This window comes from Epargyreus clarus, unplaced genomic scaffold (genome assembly GCF_041222505.1).
Source record: "Epargyreus clarus isolate Ecla_fem2 unplaced genomic scaffold, WU_Ecla_fem_2.2 ptg000018l, whole genome shotgun sequence".
Taxonomy (NCBI): Eukaryota; Metazoa; Arthropoda; class Insecta; order Lepidoptera; family Hesperiidae; genus Epargyreus; species Epargyreus clarus.
Genome location: NW_027332226.1, coordinates 10,606,616 through 10,626,284, shown reverse-complemented (window position 1 = coordinate 10,626,284; position 19,669 = coordinate 10,606,616). Strand labels below are relative to the sequence as shown.

Below are 19,669 nucleotides of genomic sequence, written 5' to 3'. Positions count from 1 at the left end.
GTTCCATTGGAGATTATGGATTGGAGAGAAAGAAAACCGATATATAATATTTTTATTACTTTTGGGAGATACTTATAATTTTAAAGGTCAATGTTATAAATAACTAAGCATAAGTAATCAATTATCAAAAATCAAGCAGCAATTAACGAAGAAGAAATATAAATAAATTCGTCACGATTATTATAAGAAGCGATTAATTTTCTAAATGAAGTTGAAATTAATTTATTCACATTATTATTCATTTATAAAAAATAATAGAATATTATTATTGTGAGCCCTGTGAAAGAGCGGTTAAGAAGCTCCGAGGCATTCCAATATCCCCTTAGTCTTCAGGGGTAGTGGCGCATCTGTAGTCGACTTCAACTAGGATTTTTTTTTATAATATAGGAGTAGCAGACGAGCATGCAGTTCACCTGATGGTAAGTGGCAGATAGGATTAGATATTCCTACCTGAGGTCGGCCACAGATGCGCTGCTACCCGTGAGGACTAAGCTGGAACACTTCGGAAAAGTATGTCTCAAAATGTCTCAGGCGCTGCTGTGTTCAAAATGGAACACAGCAGCGCCTAGCACTGCTGTTATTATGCAGAAATAGGTGTGGCGGTGGTGCCGCCGTAGTCGAACCACAGAGGGATCTCTACCACCTTCAAAAATCTAATCTAATCTCATATGGGGTTGATTACATATGTTAATGGGCGGCAATAGCCACTTACCGTTAGTTGGACTGCATCCTGGTCTGCTTCTCCTATATTATAAAAAAATATCAGATTCAGCCCGACCACACACATTTAATTCTGACTTTAAGATTATGTTCTGGATCTGGGTCTTTATGTACTCGTCATGTGTCCAGGGTACCTACGGAACAGGAAAATAAATAGAAAGTGTTATTTGTTATCTACAACTAACATCATTCTTATGTGACATATTACATGATTCGTAGATATTAGGAAACTTAGGAAATATATCTTAAGGAGAAATTGAGGACGCCAACTTACTCCTTCAAGGGCTATTATATATCATTACAACTATAATTAGAAATAGAATTAGATCAAGAGGTAACCCCTTGAGAACATTCCTTTGTCAGATATTAGCAATGTTACGATAAAGTTTCACTGATAGAATTTATATTAAAATCCAATTTGCAACAGATTTTTAAAAAGATATTGTCTTGATGATGGTCCGCGTAAAACTGCTAGTCCTCTATATAGAAATGAATAGCGTCGCCATAGCAAATTGTATGACTACACCTGCTCGGAGCAACTTCAGAGCGGACTAGCATATTGGCGATAACTATACATGGCTACCACCGCCCACGGACCATCATAGATGTGTAATCAGTAGTCAGAGTGACTACGAAGTGATATTCCCTTTAAAACCAAAACAACAGAGTTTAACACTATTGTTTTAAAGCAGAAATAGGTGGGACGGTGTTGTTTCCGGAGTCGAACGACGAAAGATTCTACCCCTAATTAAACTAACACTACAACGCAAATGATATTCTTAAAATACATATCTTAAAAGATAATAAATAAATTCATGCTGAGTGTAATAAAAATACAAAAACAACATAACAATAACATTTTAACGATATGTATCTGCAGATTAGTAATAATTGACTAAGTGCGAATTGAACAAGCAACTTATTGTTTTACTTTAGCATTATGAAAATTCAAAGGTTTACCTATTAAGTTTCAAGTAATACAGGGACAAATAGACGGACATACGGCCACGCGGACAGACAATATACTCGTACACCGGAAACTTTGTAATAAGCTCCCGTTTTCACTCTTTCAGCACGGAACCCTAATAAGTATTCCATTCATTATTGGGAATCGAGTGCTCAGTGAACCGGTTTGTGGGAATACCTTTAAGCCAGATTTATTTGCGCTTAAAATAAATTTTGTTTTAAAATTTGGCTTATTTGTCATGTCTTTATTTTTTTATAGTTCTCTCAGGCTTGAACGCTTCTTTAAAATATGTTTCCTTTACAGCTAAAGCATTTGATAATTATTAATTTCTAATAACGCATATAACTTGGGAAAATCGGAGTTGCGTGCCAGTGACTCCAGGTTCAACCCTGGACTCTTAAGACTCTTTGTCTCTAACTCAAACAACATATAAACCTAGGTTTGCCGCATTTGATTTACTATCTTTATTATAATATCTCAAATTTTATATATCTAAATATATATAACTCAAAGGTGACTGACTGACGTAGTGATCTATCAACGCGCAGCCCAAACCACTGGACGGATCTGGCTGAAATTTGGCATGCAGGTAGATGTTATGACGTAGGTATCCGTTAAGAAAGGATTTTGATCAATTCTACCCCCAAGGGGATAAAATAGGGGATGAAAATATTACTTCGTAACGCGAGCGAAGCCGCGGATAAAAGCTCGTTTTAAATATATTTAAGCTATATCAAGACTGAGTATTACGAGTATATAGTACAAATTATTCTATCGGTACAGGTTATATAGGTCTCTACACCTATATTCAGTTGTTAGGAGAATTATTAGTCTGGCTAGACTCAACCCTTTGCGTTTATGGTTGTAACCTAGCCTATGGATAATGAGGGCGAATTGGGGCGAATACGTTATGTGCTGACACTTATTTTGTAGGGGAGATATCCCGGTATATAATGATATTAGCCTATTTCCCCGACACGCAAGCATCTATGTGGTTAGGTTGTATTTTCCACTTTTTTGTAGTACCATTATCTTTATTATTATAGTATGGTGTGATATATTGCGCCTTTTTACCTGACTACAAGGAAGGGTTATGTTATTAGGGTTTTCATTGTAATATTTTTTATTAAGTACACCTTTTGAATTGATAAGTTCTATTCAGTAAACCGCCTTCGTTATTTTTAGATCCTTGGTCAAAGACATAGCCACGGGGTGTACACGAAGTAAGATAAATTATAGAGAAATATTTAAAGTACTTTTGAATTTTAAAAAGTACTTAACTAAAGTTCTAATCGACAAAATGTTTCAGGAAACTAATTTTTATTTTTACGATACAAAAAAAAAGAAAAGCAAACGGGACTAGTGACACTTCAAATTTAAATACTTAATATTTTATAATTAAAATTATTAACATTTATATGATTAATGGTTATGTTTGAAAATAAATGCTACGTTTTTATTATCCATTTATACATAAAATAGTAGCAAAGTAAGTATACTCTTGTACCTACTGTACAGTGATTTCACAATGACACAATTCAACTAATGATTATCGAAAACACAGTATTAATAATGTGCATGAATTATACGTTAAAATGACAATGCCCATGAAAGTATGGACCGCCGTCCAGAGTTGCGTCAAATTGAATCTTGTTGTGGACGATGTTAACCAAATACTACCAATAATTATTATTTAGATCAGCACCCGGGTTCTGAAGTTATTTACCGAAATGTTACATAACCTCAAAATCGAAAATATCCGACGATAGATTGATGGTCGGTTTTAATTGATAGTAGGTACCTATAATGTAGTTCTATTAACATATTCCATTTACTTTTAAAGGTAGTAGGTAATAAAACCTAATATAATCCTAAAAACCTAAAATAATGAATTCCGAGTATAAAATACCGCCATTTTAATTTTTAAGAACAACAATCAACATTTCGTCTTATTTTATTTTAAATGGAATCCTCTGTTCAGAGAAACTAGTTTGGTCGACAAACTATGTAAAAAAATCAAAAAATTATTTTAATATAACTTTCATTTTGACGCATGAGAAAAATCAGTACCAAGACTAGGCATTCTCCTTTAGAAGACTATACATACATGTGTGTGTGTCTATATTATACATGTTAACAATCTTTTGTATCTTTTCGGTTTGTCAGTCACACGAACCCGTACATTTTTCCCATTACCAAAAATCGCACCTGAGGAAGTTTTCACATAGAAAATTATATAATTTCGAATATAATCCATCTTTCTCGTAATTTATCTCGATTAGTCAACGGATTTAAACGAATGAAACTTTCAGTTAAATATCTAGACGGCTGTTCGTCTATCAAATTCAGGGATATCTATTTACAGCAATTGTTATGAGAAACTCGAAAGTACGCGACCGGTGTACAAAACCTCGTTAGGGAAGCCAATTTATAACACACGTTTAGTTTATAAATTAATTACGCAGTCCGTATGTTATAAATTAATTAGTTCGTATGAAATATCAGCTCTAGAATTCCAATTACATTAATAATAGACTGTACGTTTGCCGCCTTGAAAATAGGTCAGTGAAAAAAAATTTGTCCTCTTCGTGAACTTTGGGCTCTCCTAATAAAAGTGCCGCCCGTAAGCCCAAATTATTTTCAGTCTTTTTAAAGAAAATGCAAACTAATGTAATGTGAAAAAGCTGTAAGATTTTCCGGCCAATAAAAAAGTGCGCCCTGGCACGCTTTAATATATACATAAGTTAATGTTTTGAAGGAAAAAGTAGTGTCTATAAATAGAGAATAGCGAAAAAGACAGAAAACACAAATTACGCAAATTTAGAAGAGATCGCTATTTAGTGATAAGGCCGCCAGTTGTACCTTTGATTATTGTAAAAGATTTTGTATTTATTACTATTAATTTGGTGTACAATAAAGAGTTTGTATTGTATTGTATTGTATTTCCATAAACCTTGATTAGTACTTCCAGGTAAATGGTACACCTAGTATATAGTTTTTTATATTTGTCAATAAAAAATTTAAACTGATTTTCATCATGTATATTATATTTTTTTATAAATCTTATAAACATAAAACCTTTTAAATAATCTTGTAAACTATCTTTAAATAGGAACAGCTTTATTTGTAGAGGTCTTCCGAACGTTACCGTTGTTAGTCGTAGAAAGGAATTTAACAATTCTGTGGAGAAATTCCACCGGAAAAGAGGAGATTTTCTTCTTCTTTTTACATTTTTCTTCCGTTGAGCTTTGTTGAAAGTTAGCCGCGTAATGTAGCGTGGGATTGACTCAAAATACAATTGCATTCTGTATGTGCTACATACGGCATGCGGAGACAATGGAAAGCAATTACAGCCTAAAGGAATATTCTTCTTTTTTGTAGTAAAAGATGTAAATGAGGATGCGGCTTACGTTATTTGAAGGTAGAACTGTTTGTGGATCGACTCTAGAAACACCACCGTCGTTCCTTTTTCGGCCTAATATATGCAGTGTTCGGCGCTGCTGTGTTCCGCTTTGAAGACTGTGGAAGGGAGTAATAATCGTAAGCAGGGAGGGGTAGTACTCTTTTTTTTATAATATAGGAGTGGCACTCTTTTTTTATAATATAGGAGTAGCAGACGAGCATGCAGTCCACCTGATGGTAAGTGGCTACTGCCGCCCATGGACACCTTTAATCAACCCCAGATAGGATTAGATATTCCTACATGAGGTCGGCCACAGATGCGCCGCTACCCCTGAGGACTGAGTTGGAACGCATCGGAAAAGTATGCCTCCCTTACCACACCCTTCAAAACGGAACACAGCAGCGCCTAACACTGCTGTTATTAGGCAGAAATAGTTGTGGCGGTGCTGCCGGAGACGAACCACAAAGAGTTCTACCACCTTCAACTTATTTTGTGGCCGACATTTCGCATGACTCTTTTCTTATCAGGGATTAATTGTTGTGTATACTGTCGGTAGACACTTTCGAATAGACAATTGATTCTTTAATTAATAAACCTAAACATTTCTGTAAAATAATACATCAAGTCTCGTAACGCTTAAGTTGTAAAATATTGTGAAATCCCTAGACATTATTAAATTGCTCTTAATAGTGTCTAGGATTTAGGCAAATAACACGGCAGATGAAAATTAATTTCAGCGGAATTTTAATTACTAATTTACTTGTTCCTTTGCTAGCAAGTAATTTTAAAGTCTGGTATTTTCAATTTTTTTACCTGTAATATTAGAAGTATATGTTTTTTTTATATTTAGACATTAATAACTTGTAACGGCGCAATTTTATTTTTAGGGGGGGGTAAGGGTAAACTCTAATTGTTCTTACATTTTTTGACCGACAAAGTTCCTGATAGAGCGTGAAAAACAGTTTTCAATATGGCGGCCGAGGCACAAGTTGCAACCCCACGATTTTTTAGATTCACACAACCCCTTAACATGTAAAAAGTAAAATGGCGTCTTTGGACTTGTAACAATTCAATTGACTATATAAATAGCGGGTAAAGCTTGGACAGCTAAAGCTCAAAATCGAAAAAGGTTGCGTGTAATGGAAGAGACACACACTCAGCAATGGGTGGCGAATGGTTGAGAAAAGAGAAGAAGATGTAAATAAAGAAGCAAAGACAAAAGTTCAGTACTTGGTTCTTTTTGTTTGTCGACTGATTTTCTTTGTTTATATAAAGCGTGTGAAACATACACGAAACCTAGCAATTAAATGCTATGTAAACTCAGCTTTACTGACAGTTATTTGACGGTTTTCATGCTTGTCTATTATTCGCTGGTAACTCCGCAAATGAAGAGTCTCTCATTATGAATTCTAACCTTGATGTCGTAGGCGGTTTCTGTAATCCACTTAGACACTTCTTGGTGTTAATATTGAAATAGTGACCCTCATTCGCACCAGGGCTTACAAAAACGCTGCGTTACTGCAATGTTGGCCCTTTTAAAACGTTTTCGATATTATTGGATTATTACGTTACGTGTTATTGGATGTTTTTTTTTTATAATATAGGAGTAGCAGACGAGCATGCAGTCCACCTGATGGTTAGTGGCTACTGCCGCCCATGGACATTTGTAATCAACCCTAGATAGGATTAGATATTCCTACCTGAGGTCGGCCACAGATGCGCCGCTACCCCTGAGGACTAAGCTGGAACGCCTCCGAAAAGTCTGTCTCCCTTACCACACCCTTCAAACCGGAACACAGCAGCGCCTAACACTACTGTTATTAGGTAGAAATAGGTGTGGCGGTGGTGCCGCCGGAGCCGAATCACAAAATGTTCTACCACCATCAAAAATAAATAAATACTCGTCTTTTAAGACTATATCTTCACAGGTGTTGTTTTATCTTAATAATATAAACTATTTCGTTTTACCCTAAAGGGGCCCGTGTCTACGGATAGGGTATCATAAGAGGAATCCGACATAAAAGGTCTTCTCCAGCCAATATATTTTCACGACATGCTAAGATTAATTTTCAACATTTTTCCTTATTATTTACACCAAAGCTCCCGAATTGTTGTGCATAGGCGCCTCGGCATAGCAAATGGGCTTTCAGTCTTGATGGTAAGTGGCAACTGCAGCCTATAAACATTTGTTCCCCTACAGTTCTTGAAGTACTTGCAGGTCTACGAGTACATGTTGGCCATAGACGCGACCCTTGAGGACTAAGTTTCGAAACGTCGTAAGTGTGTCTCCCTTATCACACTCGAAACTAGATACTATCGCTTAATTGTTAGACGATACAAATTACAGCTTTTTAGCCAAAGTAAATTTAATTACAAGACTTTTCCCAGAAATGTAGGGATGATTATTTATTCACAAAGGGATTTTATTCGTGGACAAGAGCTTCTCATGTAACCTTTACGACATTACCTTTCGTGATTGGTACAAAGAAAAACAAACATGTTTCTGTTAGCTTTTCTTTTGTAGATCTTTTAGCATAAATATTTTGTGAATAGAAAAATTTGTTGCTTTGTGGTGCTTAAGTGTGGACAAGGTTTTAGCAGCAACAAACGAGTAGGCAGTCGTTCAAACGACATATGTAATTAACCCCTGATAAAATTAGACTCCTACTTGATTGAAGAAGGTGGTAGAACCCTTTGTGGTTCGACTCCGGTGGTACCACCGCCACACCTATTTCTACCTAATAACATCAGTGTTAGGCGCTGCTGTGTTCCGGTTTGAAGGGTGTGGTAAGGGAGATAAAATTTTCCGAGGCGTTCCAGCTTAGTCCTCAGGGGTAGCGGCGCGTCTGTGGTCGACCTCAGGTAGGAATATCTAATCCTATCTGGGGGTGATTGCAGATGTCCATGGGCGACAGAAGCCACTTACCATCAGGTGGGCTGTATGCTCGTCTGCTACTCCTAAATTATAAAAAAAGACGGCTTCAGGTGCGTCGCTACCTTTAATGACTAAGTTGGGGTGCTTCGGGAATAAGTATGTCTCCTTTACCACAATAAGCAGAATACAATAGCGTTTGTCGGTGTGTTCGCAGAAATGGGTGTGGCTCCGTAGTCGAACCACAAAGGGTGTTAGTATCTTTTCGTATAAGTCAGAACTCAAAATCCATGTTTTTCATATTACTGTTTTGTGCTACGATGAGCACTGAATATATTGATTTCCCGCATCCGTTGATAATAAAATCAATAAGAGTAATAAAAATTATCTCAGGCGTTGTTGCATAACATTACACATATAAAGTTACAAAATAAGTTAATGATTGTCGTATATGGAATGCATTTAGCCATTCTACAGCTAGGATTCACCATCATCATCATCAACCCATTATTGTCCCACTGCTGGGCACGGGTCTCCTCTCAGAATGAGAAGGATTAGACCATAGTCTACCGCGCTGGCCAAGTGCGTATTGGTAGACTTCACATACCTTTGAGATTTTTTTTTATAAATTTCAGGTATGCAGGTTTCCTCACGATGTTTGCCTTCACCGTTTAAGCAAGTGATAATTAATTTCTAATACACACATAATTTTGAAAAATCAGAGGTGCGGCCCTGTGATTGAACCTCGGACCCCTTGATCGAGAGACCGAGTTTCCTAACCACTGCTTTTGGCTATCACAGCTAGGATTACGAAATGATATATATTACATCTGATAACATATTATTTGCTGCTTATAGTTCGGCGATTAAGCAATTCATTTCATTAGGTCGAATAATTTAACATAATAAGTTGTAAACAAATCTTTAGTGAATATATTATAATAGTCTGTTTTGTTAATTATTTAGTTTTAACTTTGTTTATTATATAGAAGTAGAAGATGAGTATGCAGTCCACATAATGGTAAGTGGCTCCTGCCGCCCAGGGACATCTAATCAATCCCAAATTAGATTAAATTCCTACCTGAGGTGGACCACAGATACGCCGCTAACTTTGAGGACTAATCTGGAACGCCTCGGAAAAGTATGTCTCCCCACCACACCCTTCAAACCAGAACACAGCGGCGCTTAACACTGCTATCAATAGACAGAATTAGATATGTCGGTAGTGCCGCCGACGTCGAACCTTCAGGCAGAAATAGACGTGGCACTGGTGCATAAATATTTCAATATTAGCCATACTTAGGTACCACTGTCTTTTTAAATTCAAATTAAAAATATTTCAATACTTAATTGGAGTCGATATCGCAATAAAATTCGAGTAATATTTCATGCAATCAATATTTATACCTACATAAAGTGTTTTTCAAACTTATCCCTTACACAAGTTTCGTAATTTAAGCCCTGGGAACTTTAACGCTTAGGTGTTCCAAGAAATGAAACAACTTTGTGAGTTGCGATTAATTTAATGTGTACAGTTGTTATTGAGCAACTACTTACAATGTAGGAGCAATCGGAATTACTTTTTTTATGACCGGACTCTGGACCGTTTTGCCTATATACTTACATATATTCCTTAATCTGAAGGTGGTAGAACCCTTTGTGGTTCGACTCCGGCGGCACCACCGCCACACCTATTTCTACCTAATAACAGCAGTATTAGGCGCTGCTGTGTTCCGGTTTGAAGGTTGTGGTAAGGGAGACAGACTTTTCCGAGGCGTTCCAGCTTAGTCCCCAGGGGTAGCGGCGCATCTGTGGCCGATCTCAGGTAGAAATATGTAATCGTATCTGGGGTTGATTACAGATGTCCATGGGCGGCAGTAGCCACTTACCATCAGGTGGAATGCATGCTCGTCTGCTACTCTTATATTATATAAAAAAAAAAAAAACAAAAAACTAATGAAAAACCCGCCGCTGAAAATATAGTTTGTGTCACTTCCACTATCTAGAGCTAGACTAATCCAACGACATTTCGTAATTATGTTAAAATCATTTGGGTTTTAGGGTAAGCCAAAGAATGAGACATAGTACATAAACACAAACGGTCGAAAAACATTACCTTCCGCAGTCGGATAAAACACTAATGAAGGTAGTTCGAGCAGAACTTGACAAAAAAGATTTTGACAATAGCGCCACAAGGTCAAAATATGTCATGTTCCAAGCTGGAACCACCCACACATATATACATATATAAATAAAATAAATAGGACTTCATTGCAACCGATTGATGAACGGTTTCAGAGATCAGCATGTACAAAGACACGTCAATTAGGTAATATATATACGGACGTAGGTACATATAATATTACGTTTAAAATAAATTACACATAACATACCTACGGTAATTTTTCAAAATAATTTCAAGCAATTTATTTAAACCTCTGTTCCCACGCTCCGGTTTAAGGAAAAATTTAAACACAAAAAGTGATTTATACAGGTATATAAAATTGAAATATTTTTCTGTATGTATTAATGTATGGTACTAAACTATTAACCTAACCTAACCTCACCTCATAGACTTATTTTTACCCTTTACCCTTTACTTTTACCCATTACTTCGTATTGGGTGGTTTCTTATCACGTGTGCTAATACACGCGGTCCTACACACACAAATAAATTATTTTGTCGCAATTTCTTCTCAAATCGTGTGTGTTTGTCTGTTTGTGTGTATGAAACGACAGAATGCAAGCGACAAGCCTGCGGTTGGGATGCGCGGCGGCCGTAAAACACGCGTGACAGGAAAAGCGCTGTTAAGTAAAACATTACATAATTTGCTAATTAATAACGGGCGAAATTGGCGGTTATCGGTATGGCAACAAATAACTATAGACGAATGATCGATGGAATCATCCATTGCTGGAGTGGTTTGTAGAAACCCTTAGTATTATAGTCCAATTACAAATCCTGGGCGAACACTAAAATTGTAACAAATAACTTTGTCACATACCGGACTTAGCGATTTGTTTATCAAATCTTTATCATGATTCTCTGTTATTCTAGACTTTTTATATCCTAGTCGGGTATTATGCACAAGACCGCTGCAATAAATACAGGCTATTTCAAAAGCAGAGACCGTTTCAAAAGCAATTAAACTGCAGTACTTTATTTAATTAAAATCATTCTTAATAAGTTCGTTTGTATAGTCTTTATACGTAAGGTAAAAACGCTGTTCTAAAGTATAATTTATGATCCTTTGAAATCAAATAGATTATGTAATTACATTACAAATGTAAATGATGTAATCATGGGGATTTATTAGGTTGTAAAGATAGTAAACGGGCTTAAAGTCTACCGAGGAACATTTAATTGTACCAAATTTCCTAGAACAGAAGTAACTTTTGGAAGGTGGTAGAATCCTTTGTGGTTCGACCCCGGCGGTACCACCGCCACACCTATTTCCACCTAATAACAGCAGTGTTAGGCGCTGCTGTGTTCCAGTTTGAAGGTTGTGGTAAGGGAGACAGACTTTTCCGAGGCGTACCAGCTTAGTCCTCAGAGGTAGCGGCGCATCTGTGGCCGACCTCTGGTACGAAAATCTAATCCTATCTGGGGTTGATTACAGATGTCCATGGGCGGCTGTAGCCACTTACCATCAAGTGGACTGCATGCTCGTCTGCTACTTCTATATTATAAAAAAAAATCAAATGATGTAACATTTTGACAAATGGTGGGTCGCAAATGTGTTTCAAAGGTACTTATTTACTGTTTATATAGTAAAGCATATTTTGTGTGTGTTTGTTCATTGTTATTTACATTCTTTCGACCGGAGAAGGAATTGAATAAAAGCAACAATATTAGGTTTGACCAACCGAAAGTTCTTTTCCAACGAAACGGAAACTTCGGTAGGTCAAAAGATATAAGTAATGTGGGTTCGCGAAAGTTATTTTATTACATAACTGAGATGCTTTTTAAAGAACCTTTAGAAATACGGATAGTAAACACAATTTGATAGACAGGAAGGCAATTAACCGTAAAACAATAATATGAATTTTGGTAAAACAACTGCATCTGGACTAAATCTGTGGTCAGAGTGGTCTAATCATGGTCATTCCACTGCGACTGACACATTCGTTATAAAAACGAATAGCTCGGTAAAATAAATTAACATATAGATATCCGAATTATGTAAATTTAAATATAAATGGTAACTCACTCACATCAACGTACGGCCTTGAAAATTATTTCTGGAAAGAATTTGGAACTGATTATTAGTTACACACCGTGTTTAAATTGTTTTTCGTTACATTTAACTTACTACTTAACATTATTCGCTAACTTACGTGAATAATTACTTAACATTATTGGTCTTAGGAGTCAAAATTGAAATTTTAATACAAAATAATGATGTTGTATTAAGTTATTTATTATAAAAACTTGAGTATTGAGTTATTTTGTATAATGGAGTCAATTTGTATTAAATCTAAAACTATTTACTTGACGTTGACGCTTTATTAGCAAAATATTTGCAAAGTCGCATTCAAGTTAATTGATTTGGTAAGGGTATGGCTAATAGAATGTACAGACAAATTAATTTTGTATTTTAGTAAATGTAGTAAAAATGTTATAAATTACCATGATGTATTGGAATTTGGAATTTTTGTACTAAAATTCGGCTAATTATGTGATTGCCAATAATAATAATTATTATTGTTCACTTCTCAGTTGTTTTTTTTTTCATTTTGGCATTTACCTATTTTTAATATAATCAGAATAATGTATAATTATATAATTAATCAGAGCACATACGAGTACGTAAAACATATAAGTAAAAGGAAGACTTACTTATAAAATATTTTGTAGGTACATCATATGATAATACAGAAAGTATCATAATTTGTAGTCTCTATAAATGTAACTAATGACAATATTGGCAATATTAGCATATAATCCTACATGTATTTTTATATTTAATTCAAAATAATTTGTTGCAGGTATCAAAAAGATGTCAGAAATATCTTAAACTATGGAGCCAGATGACGAAGAACTAGTGTTTACGAATTGGACTAATGGAACTGCTGAGACAGCCGCTTATTCGGAACCTGATTCTTTAGACCTAATCGTACCTTTGACGATTACTTACGCTATAATAATTATAACCGGCGTATTAGGAAATATAAGCACGTGCGTGGTCATCTCAAGAAATCGATCCATGCATACGGCAACAAATTTTTACTTATTCAGTCTTGCTATATCCGACCTTCTCTTGCTTATTTGCGGGCTACCTTTAGAACTTTATCGATTATGGAACCCACTGACCTATCCTTTAGGAGAGGCACTATGCATCACTTTGGGGCTGATATCGGAAACTTCGGCAAACGCGACTGTGTTGACGATAACAGCGTTTACGGTCGAGCGGTACATAGCAATATGCCGGCCCTTTATGTCGCATACCATGTCTAAATTATCAAGAGCCGTACGCTACATCGTCGTGATATGGTTGTGTGCTCTCGGCGCGGCGGTGCCCCAAGCGATGCAGTTCGGAATAGTGAATTACACTGACAAAGGGCGGAAAGTGAGCTCGTGCACAGTGAAAGGACACGGCGTGCAGCAAGTTTTCGTGATATCGAGTTTTGTGTTCTTTGTGCTACCGATGTCGCTCATAACAGTGTTGTACGTGTTGATAGGCATTAAGTTACACACATCCCGTGTGCTGCATCCCGTGAAGAAGACCTCCGTGGATAGTCATGAGAAATCTAATGGCACTGTGAAGTACCGGAATGGTGCCTCGCAAAGGCGGGTGATTAGGATGCTTGGTAAGTGTTTTATAAATTTATTTTTTAATTCGACATGCATAAAAACTTATAAAACAACAATTTATTACATGATTGAAGGGTTAAGGAAAATATCGTGAGGAAACCTGCGCACCAAAGGGACATTTAAATAGAAATTCTCAAAAGTATTTGGAGTCGCCCAATACACATTTAGTAAGTGTAGTGGACTATGACGTAATCCTTCTTATTATGAGAAGAGACCCGTGTCCACCAACGGACAGTATTGTAACCCAAGGAGCCTACCACCGTCTCTTAAAAATCATCATAGTTCAGGAAAGTTTTATTTTAGTATTGCATCAACATCATTTGGTTTCGTACCACAACCTCCTTAACACAGTTTTGTTTTATTCCTGGCGAATGATGTAAAAAGGTAATTTGACTATTCCTTATTCAAGAGGAAACGAGACATCGAAACCAGTGCCACCTCTTTCACACCATGGTCTTGATTGTGTTTCGACATACGCAGAACAAACTTAAACCCTTTTTCATTTTCGCTTATCCATTGTATAAAACCAACTGATATTGTCATATTTTAAAAAAGATTAATTTCCTGCAAAAATAAATAATGAACAATTTCGACGCACATAATACAAAACTGCGTGTTGTAATATTATAAAAACATAATCTTATTTTGACGAGGCCGTGGTACGAAATTTCAATGTATGATTAAAATAATATTGTTTATGAGATGGTAGTAACCCCCCGGGTCGGTAACGGCTGCATGATACATCGAATTGCTGACGCGTCTATTATCCCCTTAGACATTATTATTATTTTATTATTAGACGTTGCCCTGAGCCCTGATATAACGAGAATAGGCGGTGAGGTGTCGACAGGTGATCATAAAGAACATATGAGTGTCTATTAGGCACCATGCCCAACATAAATGTGAACAATATTATTAATATATTCGAATGTGAACAATAATATTAATATATTCGAATGTGAACTAGCAGTGGCAAAGGCCACATTTTATTAGGACGACATCTTAAGAATTTATGGGTGAAGTAGAATATTTTGAGATTTTTGGTATTTATATTTTTAATGTGAAATGCGATGCGCAAAACACCTTGCTGTTTATAGATCTTGACTGATCTACAATATTAACCAATATAAGGAACGGACTTCGGATTTATTGTTGGATAACATATGTTTAACCTTAGAAAAAACGAAGGTTTCATGGGCGGTTTGCCCACTACCTCGTACGATCTTCTCCAAATCGCATTGGAGCAGCATGGTAGAGTAAGCTCCTACTCCAATCGTGAGGAGAAACCAGTGCCTAACAGTGATAAATAAAAAGGGTGACAAATACTTCTGTAAACTGTAAAAATATTAGGCATTTTGGTGTAAAAGTAAAACTTTGCGCGAATTTAATCATAATCCAATATAAGCAAGTGATATTAGAAATCACATATAGGCACTTGCTTTTAGTGATTTGTCTTATATTTGAAATGAAGACGCAAAAAGTCGTATCAAAAATTGTACATAAAGTGGCTATAACTCGAACGACGTAACTTGGCCGTCCTGTCAGAATGAATTGCGGAAGAAAGCGTAGCTTATTTTTATGTTGTAACCGGCCTTGTTCAAGCGAACCTATTTACTTGGTTAGACTCACTCGGTTCTTTAATGCCTTTGTTCTAGTTTTTAAAAAGCCAGACTTAATCGAAATCAAGATATTTTTTATGAGTCCATGTCAATTAGCAAATTATGAGGAGTCGGTTATAAATTTATCAAAATGTTTAATGTGTATTCATGTTTTTGGAGTTTACTCCTTAAGAAACGATTTGAGTTATAAGGCCCGGTACAGAAATTTTATGAGGAGTAAAATCAAGTGTAACACGAAAAGTTGAGGCGTAACGGTAACCAAAATATGAACCAAGAGTGCTTTTATTAATTTAAAATACAGTAAGTTCAAATCCCATATGAAAGTAATTATTACAATAAAAATAATTAGCAATATATAAAACATTAAAACGTCATTAACTAATTTGTTTACATTTTTGCATAAATTAAGTTATAGGTTTGATCATTTATAAACACTGTGAAAAATATGAACATTGGCGCCATAATATGATTAACAATCTTTTATGAACGTTTTTAAAGAAGAGTAACATATAAAATCAGCAAGCAATTGAATAAGATATAATATTAGCAAAATAAGTTTTTAACATAAAGAGGCTTTTGTAAGTTACTGATATATTAATTTAACTTATAAAAATGGATGCATTATTGATCAGCACCATCTATCAACGATAAACGGGCAAAATCAAAACAGTATTATTTAATATTTATTACAGAATTATTGCTAATGAATTATGTTCAAAATAAGTTATATAAAATTAGCAATACGTTTTAAATGAATTCTAGAATTATAAAACATTCAGAAACAATCCAAATTACATATAATAACATGTTTATTGAGTCTCATATAAATTTCATCCGTAAATTGCAACAAGGATATTTTATAGATGGCAAAGAAATTATAATTATTAAGTTTTAAGTTATAAAACGTTTTACATTGTTTTAAATATAAATAATTATATTATATTAAAATTTACTTTAATATAAACAATTATATTAAGTTACCATTATAATATTTGGAACCAAAATACATAGATTGATAAACTTGCAAACTTACAATTTATAAAACTTGCCACTAGATGGCGCTATTTTATATTATTTTGTAACATACTTTATGTAATACGCATTATTGAAGTTATATAAATAATCCGAATAATTACAGATATATGTTTGTTTCTCTTATCATTTTAGCAGATGCGTTCATTTACCTACCCTTTTTTCTATTCGATATATATCATAATTATCATTCGTAAGGAGTAAACTCCAATCGTGAGTCGTAGCTGACACACACACACTTTTTTTTTTTATAAATTTAATGCGATACCCATAGATTAGTAAAGATACTTCGCCTCCTTGAAATTAAATGAAGCCGCAAATGGCTTATTATAGTAAGTTCTTTTTTTGAATTCTTGACAAATAAAAACATTTTTAGAGAAAATTTACGAATAAATAACTAATACTGCGTAATTTACATGATAAATAAAGAATTTATAATAATAATTTCAAATATTTTAGGGACATTTTAGCACGGAGACGTGGCAAAACTTTTTTACGCAACTATTTCAATTCTCAAAACTCCTAACAAGAAAATGTACCTCACATTTTCTTGTTAGGAGTGAGTAATCTTTACTAATCTATGGCGATACCAAATATCTATGAGTTTAGAATATTTATGAGCTTTGATACAAAAATGTTCAAAGTTGTCGTTTTAATATGCACTTATCTATCAGTCTTTAGGTAGTAAAATAAAATCAATATGTAAATTATGAAACTGATATCTAATTAGTATTTTAATAAAGCGGTGAGATTTGTCCACATTCTTCCCTGTACGCAATGATTAAAGTTCTAAGTACTTAGAAACCACAAATATTGGCGGGCAAAAAAAAGTATAATACCTTTTTAGTGTTTCACGATTAATACGAGTAGGTACTAAAAGAAATAAAAGGGAATAAATTAAATATATGAAATTTATGCAAAATCATACAATCACATCACAACCTTGTTTTCACGATGGACGAATAATCATATTGTAAATTATTTCGCTGACCAGCGGACCGTAAAAAGTGAAGATAATAGTGAATTGCATCAGGCTGACCGGTCTCCAAATATGTGCCTGAAATGACGAAGGTATTTACGTACCTATTATATCACGCACTAAAACCCCCCGGTGGCCGTCCTCAACGCTTGTTGGAAAACTCCGGGATCTCCGACGGAACGCAACCGGAGTCCTGCAACTGCCCTGCCCTGGGAGAGCAGTTTTCGCTCCTCCCACACCATCTGGTGTTCACGACGGTATGCGGCCACACACAGCGCCGTCCTTCCCGGGATTGCATGCTGGACGGTTCGAGCTCCCACTCTTGCCGCCGGCAACACCGGAAACCCCCTTTTAGTCGCCTCTTAGAACAGGCAGGGGATACCGTAGCACTATTCTAGTCCCGACTACAACGACAGAACATAACATACCTACACCACGCATGACGTCGCGTCAGAGACAACTTACACTGTGAACAATGATTTTTGTTGTGTATGAACTAAACGGCGTTTTAAGTAAAGCACGTAGAACATAGTGCCATAATGAAGAGGAAGTGCCATTGGTGCCACTTTGAAGAGATTTCGAAGAAGCTAATGTTTCCATTTCTAAGAAAAATAAAATATACCAACAAATGAAAATTTGTTTGTTGTGGTACCTCTATGAGTACCTATGTATTTTTATTTGTAATATCGACAATGGCAATGGAGTATTAAAGATATATTCATATTATTACAACTAAAGCATCTGTTATGATAATGTGGTGCATCTTTAAAAGGAATATACATAATGATGTATAAAGTTGTATAAATTATTGGAAGGTTAATAGAATCATTAAATTTGAATGAAGTAAAATAACACATTTTTTTGGGTTGTTGGCCGCAAGAACTTTGCCATCTACCTACTGTCACTACGAAGGTTGTTAGTGCCGAGTATAGATTAGTAAAGATTACTCACTCCTTACAAGAAAACGTACCCAGTTTTGACAATTGAAATAGTTGCGTAAAAAAGTTTTGCCTCGTCTCCGTGCTAAAATGTCCCTAAAATATTTGAAATAATTATTTATTTATTATGTAAATTACGCGGTATTAGTTATTTATTCGTACTTTCTCTAAAAATGTTTTTATTTGTGAAGAATTAAAAAAATAACTTACTATAATAAGCCGTTTGTGGCTTCATTCAATTTCAAGGCGGTGAAGTATCTTTACTAATCTATGGTGCCGAGTTAAAAATAAAGACTTTATAATAGGAAGCAAACATTTATATTTTCTAAATATTTCGAGTATAACAAATAGCAAGAAAATAAATTGCTTTCTATAAATTTATCTACTGTTTTGTGACTAATTTAATCAATATAATAGACAAACAAGTTACCAATAGAAAGAAAAAATGACAAAATAAGTCGGTACTTTCTTCTGCTTTGTCTGTCAATCAATTTTATTATTTTGTAAGCTTTCGTGATTTAGTGTTATCAATAAAAATTCTTATATTTTCGGTAATATTCGAACTTTATTTTAAGAAAACAGTTTTTTATTTTTGTTAAAGTATACGTTATAATAAAACCTAGTCGCTCGTAGCAGTCATCGAAATTCGAGCCTATTTAAAACCAAATAAACATACCTAACTCGATACTCATTGAAATATTAAATGAATTCTTCTCCATATGAAGAGATTACATTTTGATTTTGGTTTACAATTAATTTCATATTTCTATTGTTTCTTTAATTTTTTTTGTCAAATTTTATCTTTCTTTATTCATCCTTTATATAAACTTTAATTATGCAAAATTATACTCCTCCATGCGCCAAATAATTTGTAAAAACGGAAAGAAATTATTCTACAATATTCGAAGGTTTGTTTTTATTAACATATTGCGTACTTTATGTTTTTGTATATTTATACTTCTACGTACAATTTTAAAACTAGATATTAGATTCGAAATATCACTAGAAGTCGGAAACATATATATTTTCAATCTACGTCGGAGATTTAACACCCTGCTGCCTTCACCCGCGACACATCCGTTTTAATATCCTTCAATGTTTTCCACCATATTATTATACCAGAAATAGATAAATGCATTTATATGGAATATTAGTAACAATCTAAATAAAATAACCAAAATTGTTTTATTGATAACAATAGCTATCTAATAGCGCAATTTTATTTTTCATATTCTTCTTAGAAAATCGTTAATAAATATTGCTCGACTTGACTGGGCCACTGCCGTGCTTTCAGAAATACATAATACTAATAATATTAATAATA

General features: G+C 34.8%; 1 protein-coding gene across 1 annotated transcript in view; it reads left to right on the top strand.

Moving 5' to 3' along the window:
• Pbanr (pheromone biosynthesis activating neuropeptide receptor) overlaps positions 1–19,669 on the top strand; it is a 104,768-nt gene that overhangs the window by 34,067 nt on the left and 51,032 nt on the right. The window contains exon 2 of the mRNA XM_073082779.1: positions 12,952–13,773. Within this exon, the coding sequence (XP_072938880.1) occupies positions 12,984–13,773 (790 nt within the window). The 5' untranslated portion in view covers positions 12,952–12,983. The remainder of the gene's footprint in view (positions 1–12,951; positions 13,774–19,669) is intronic.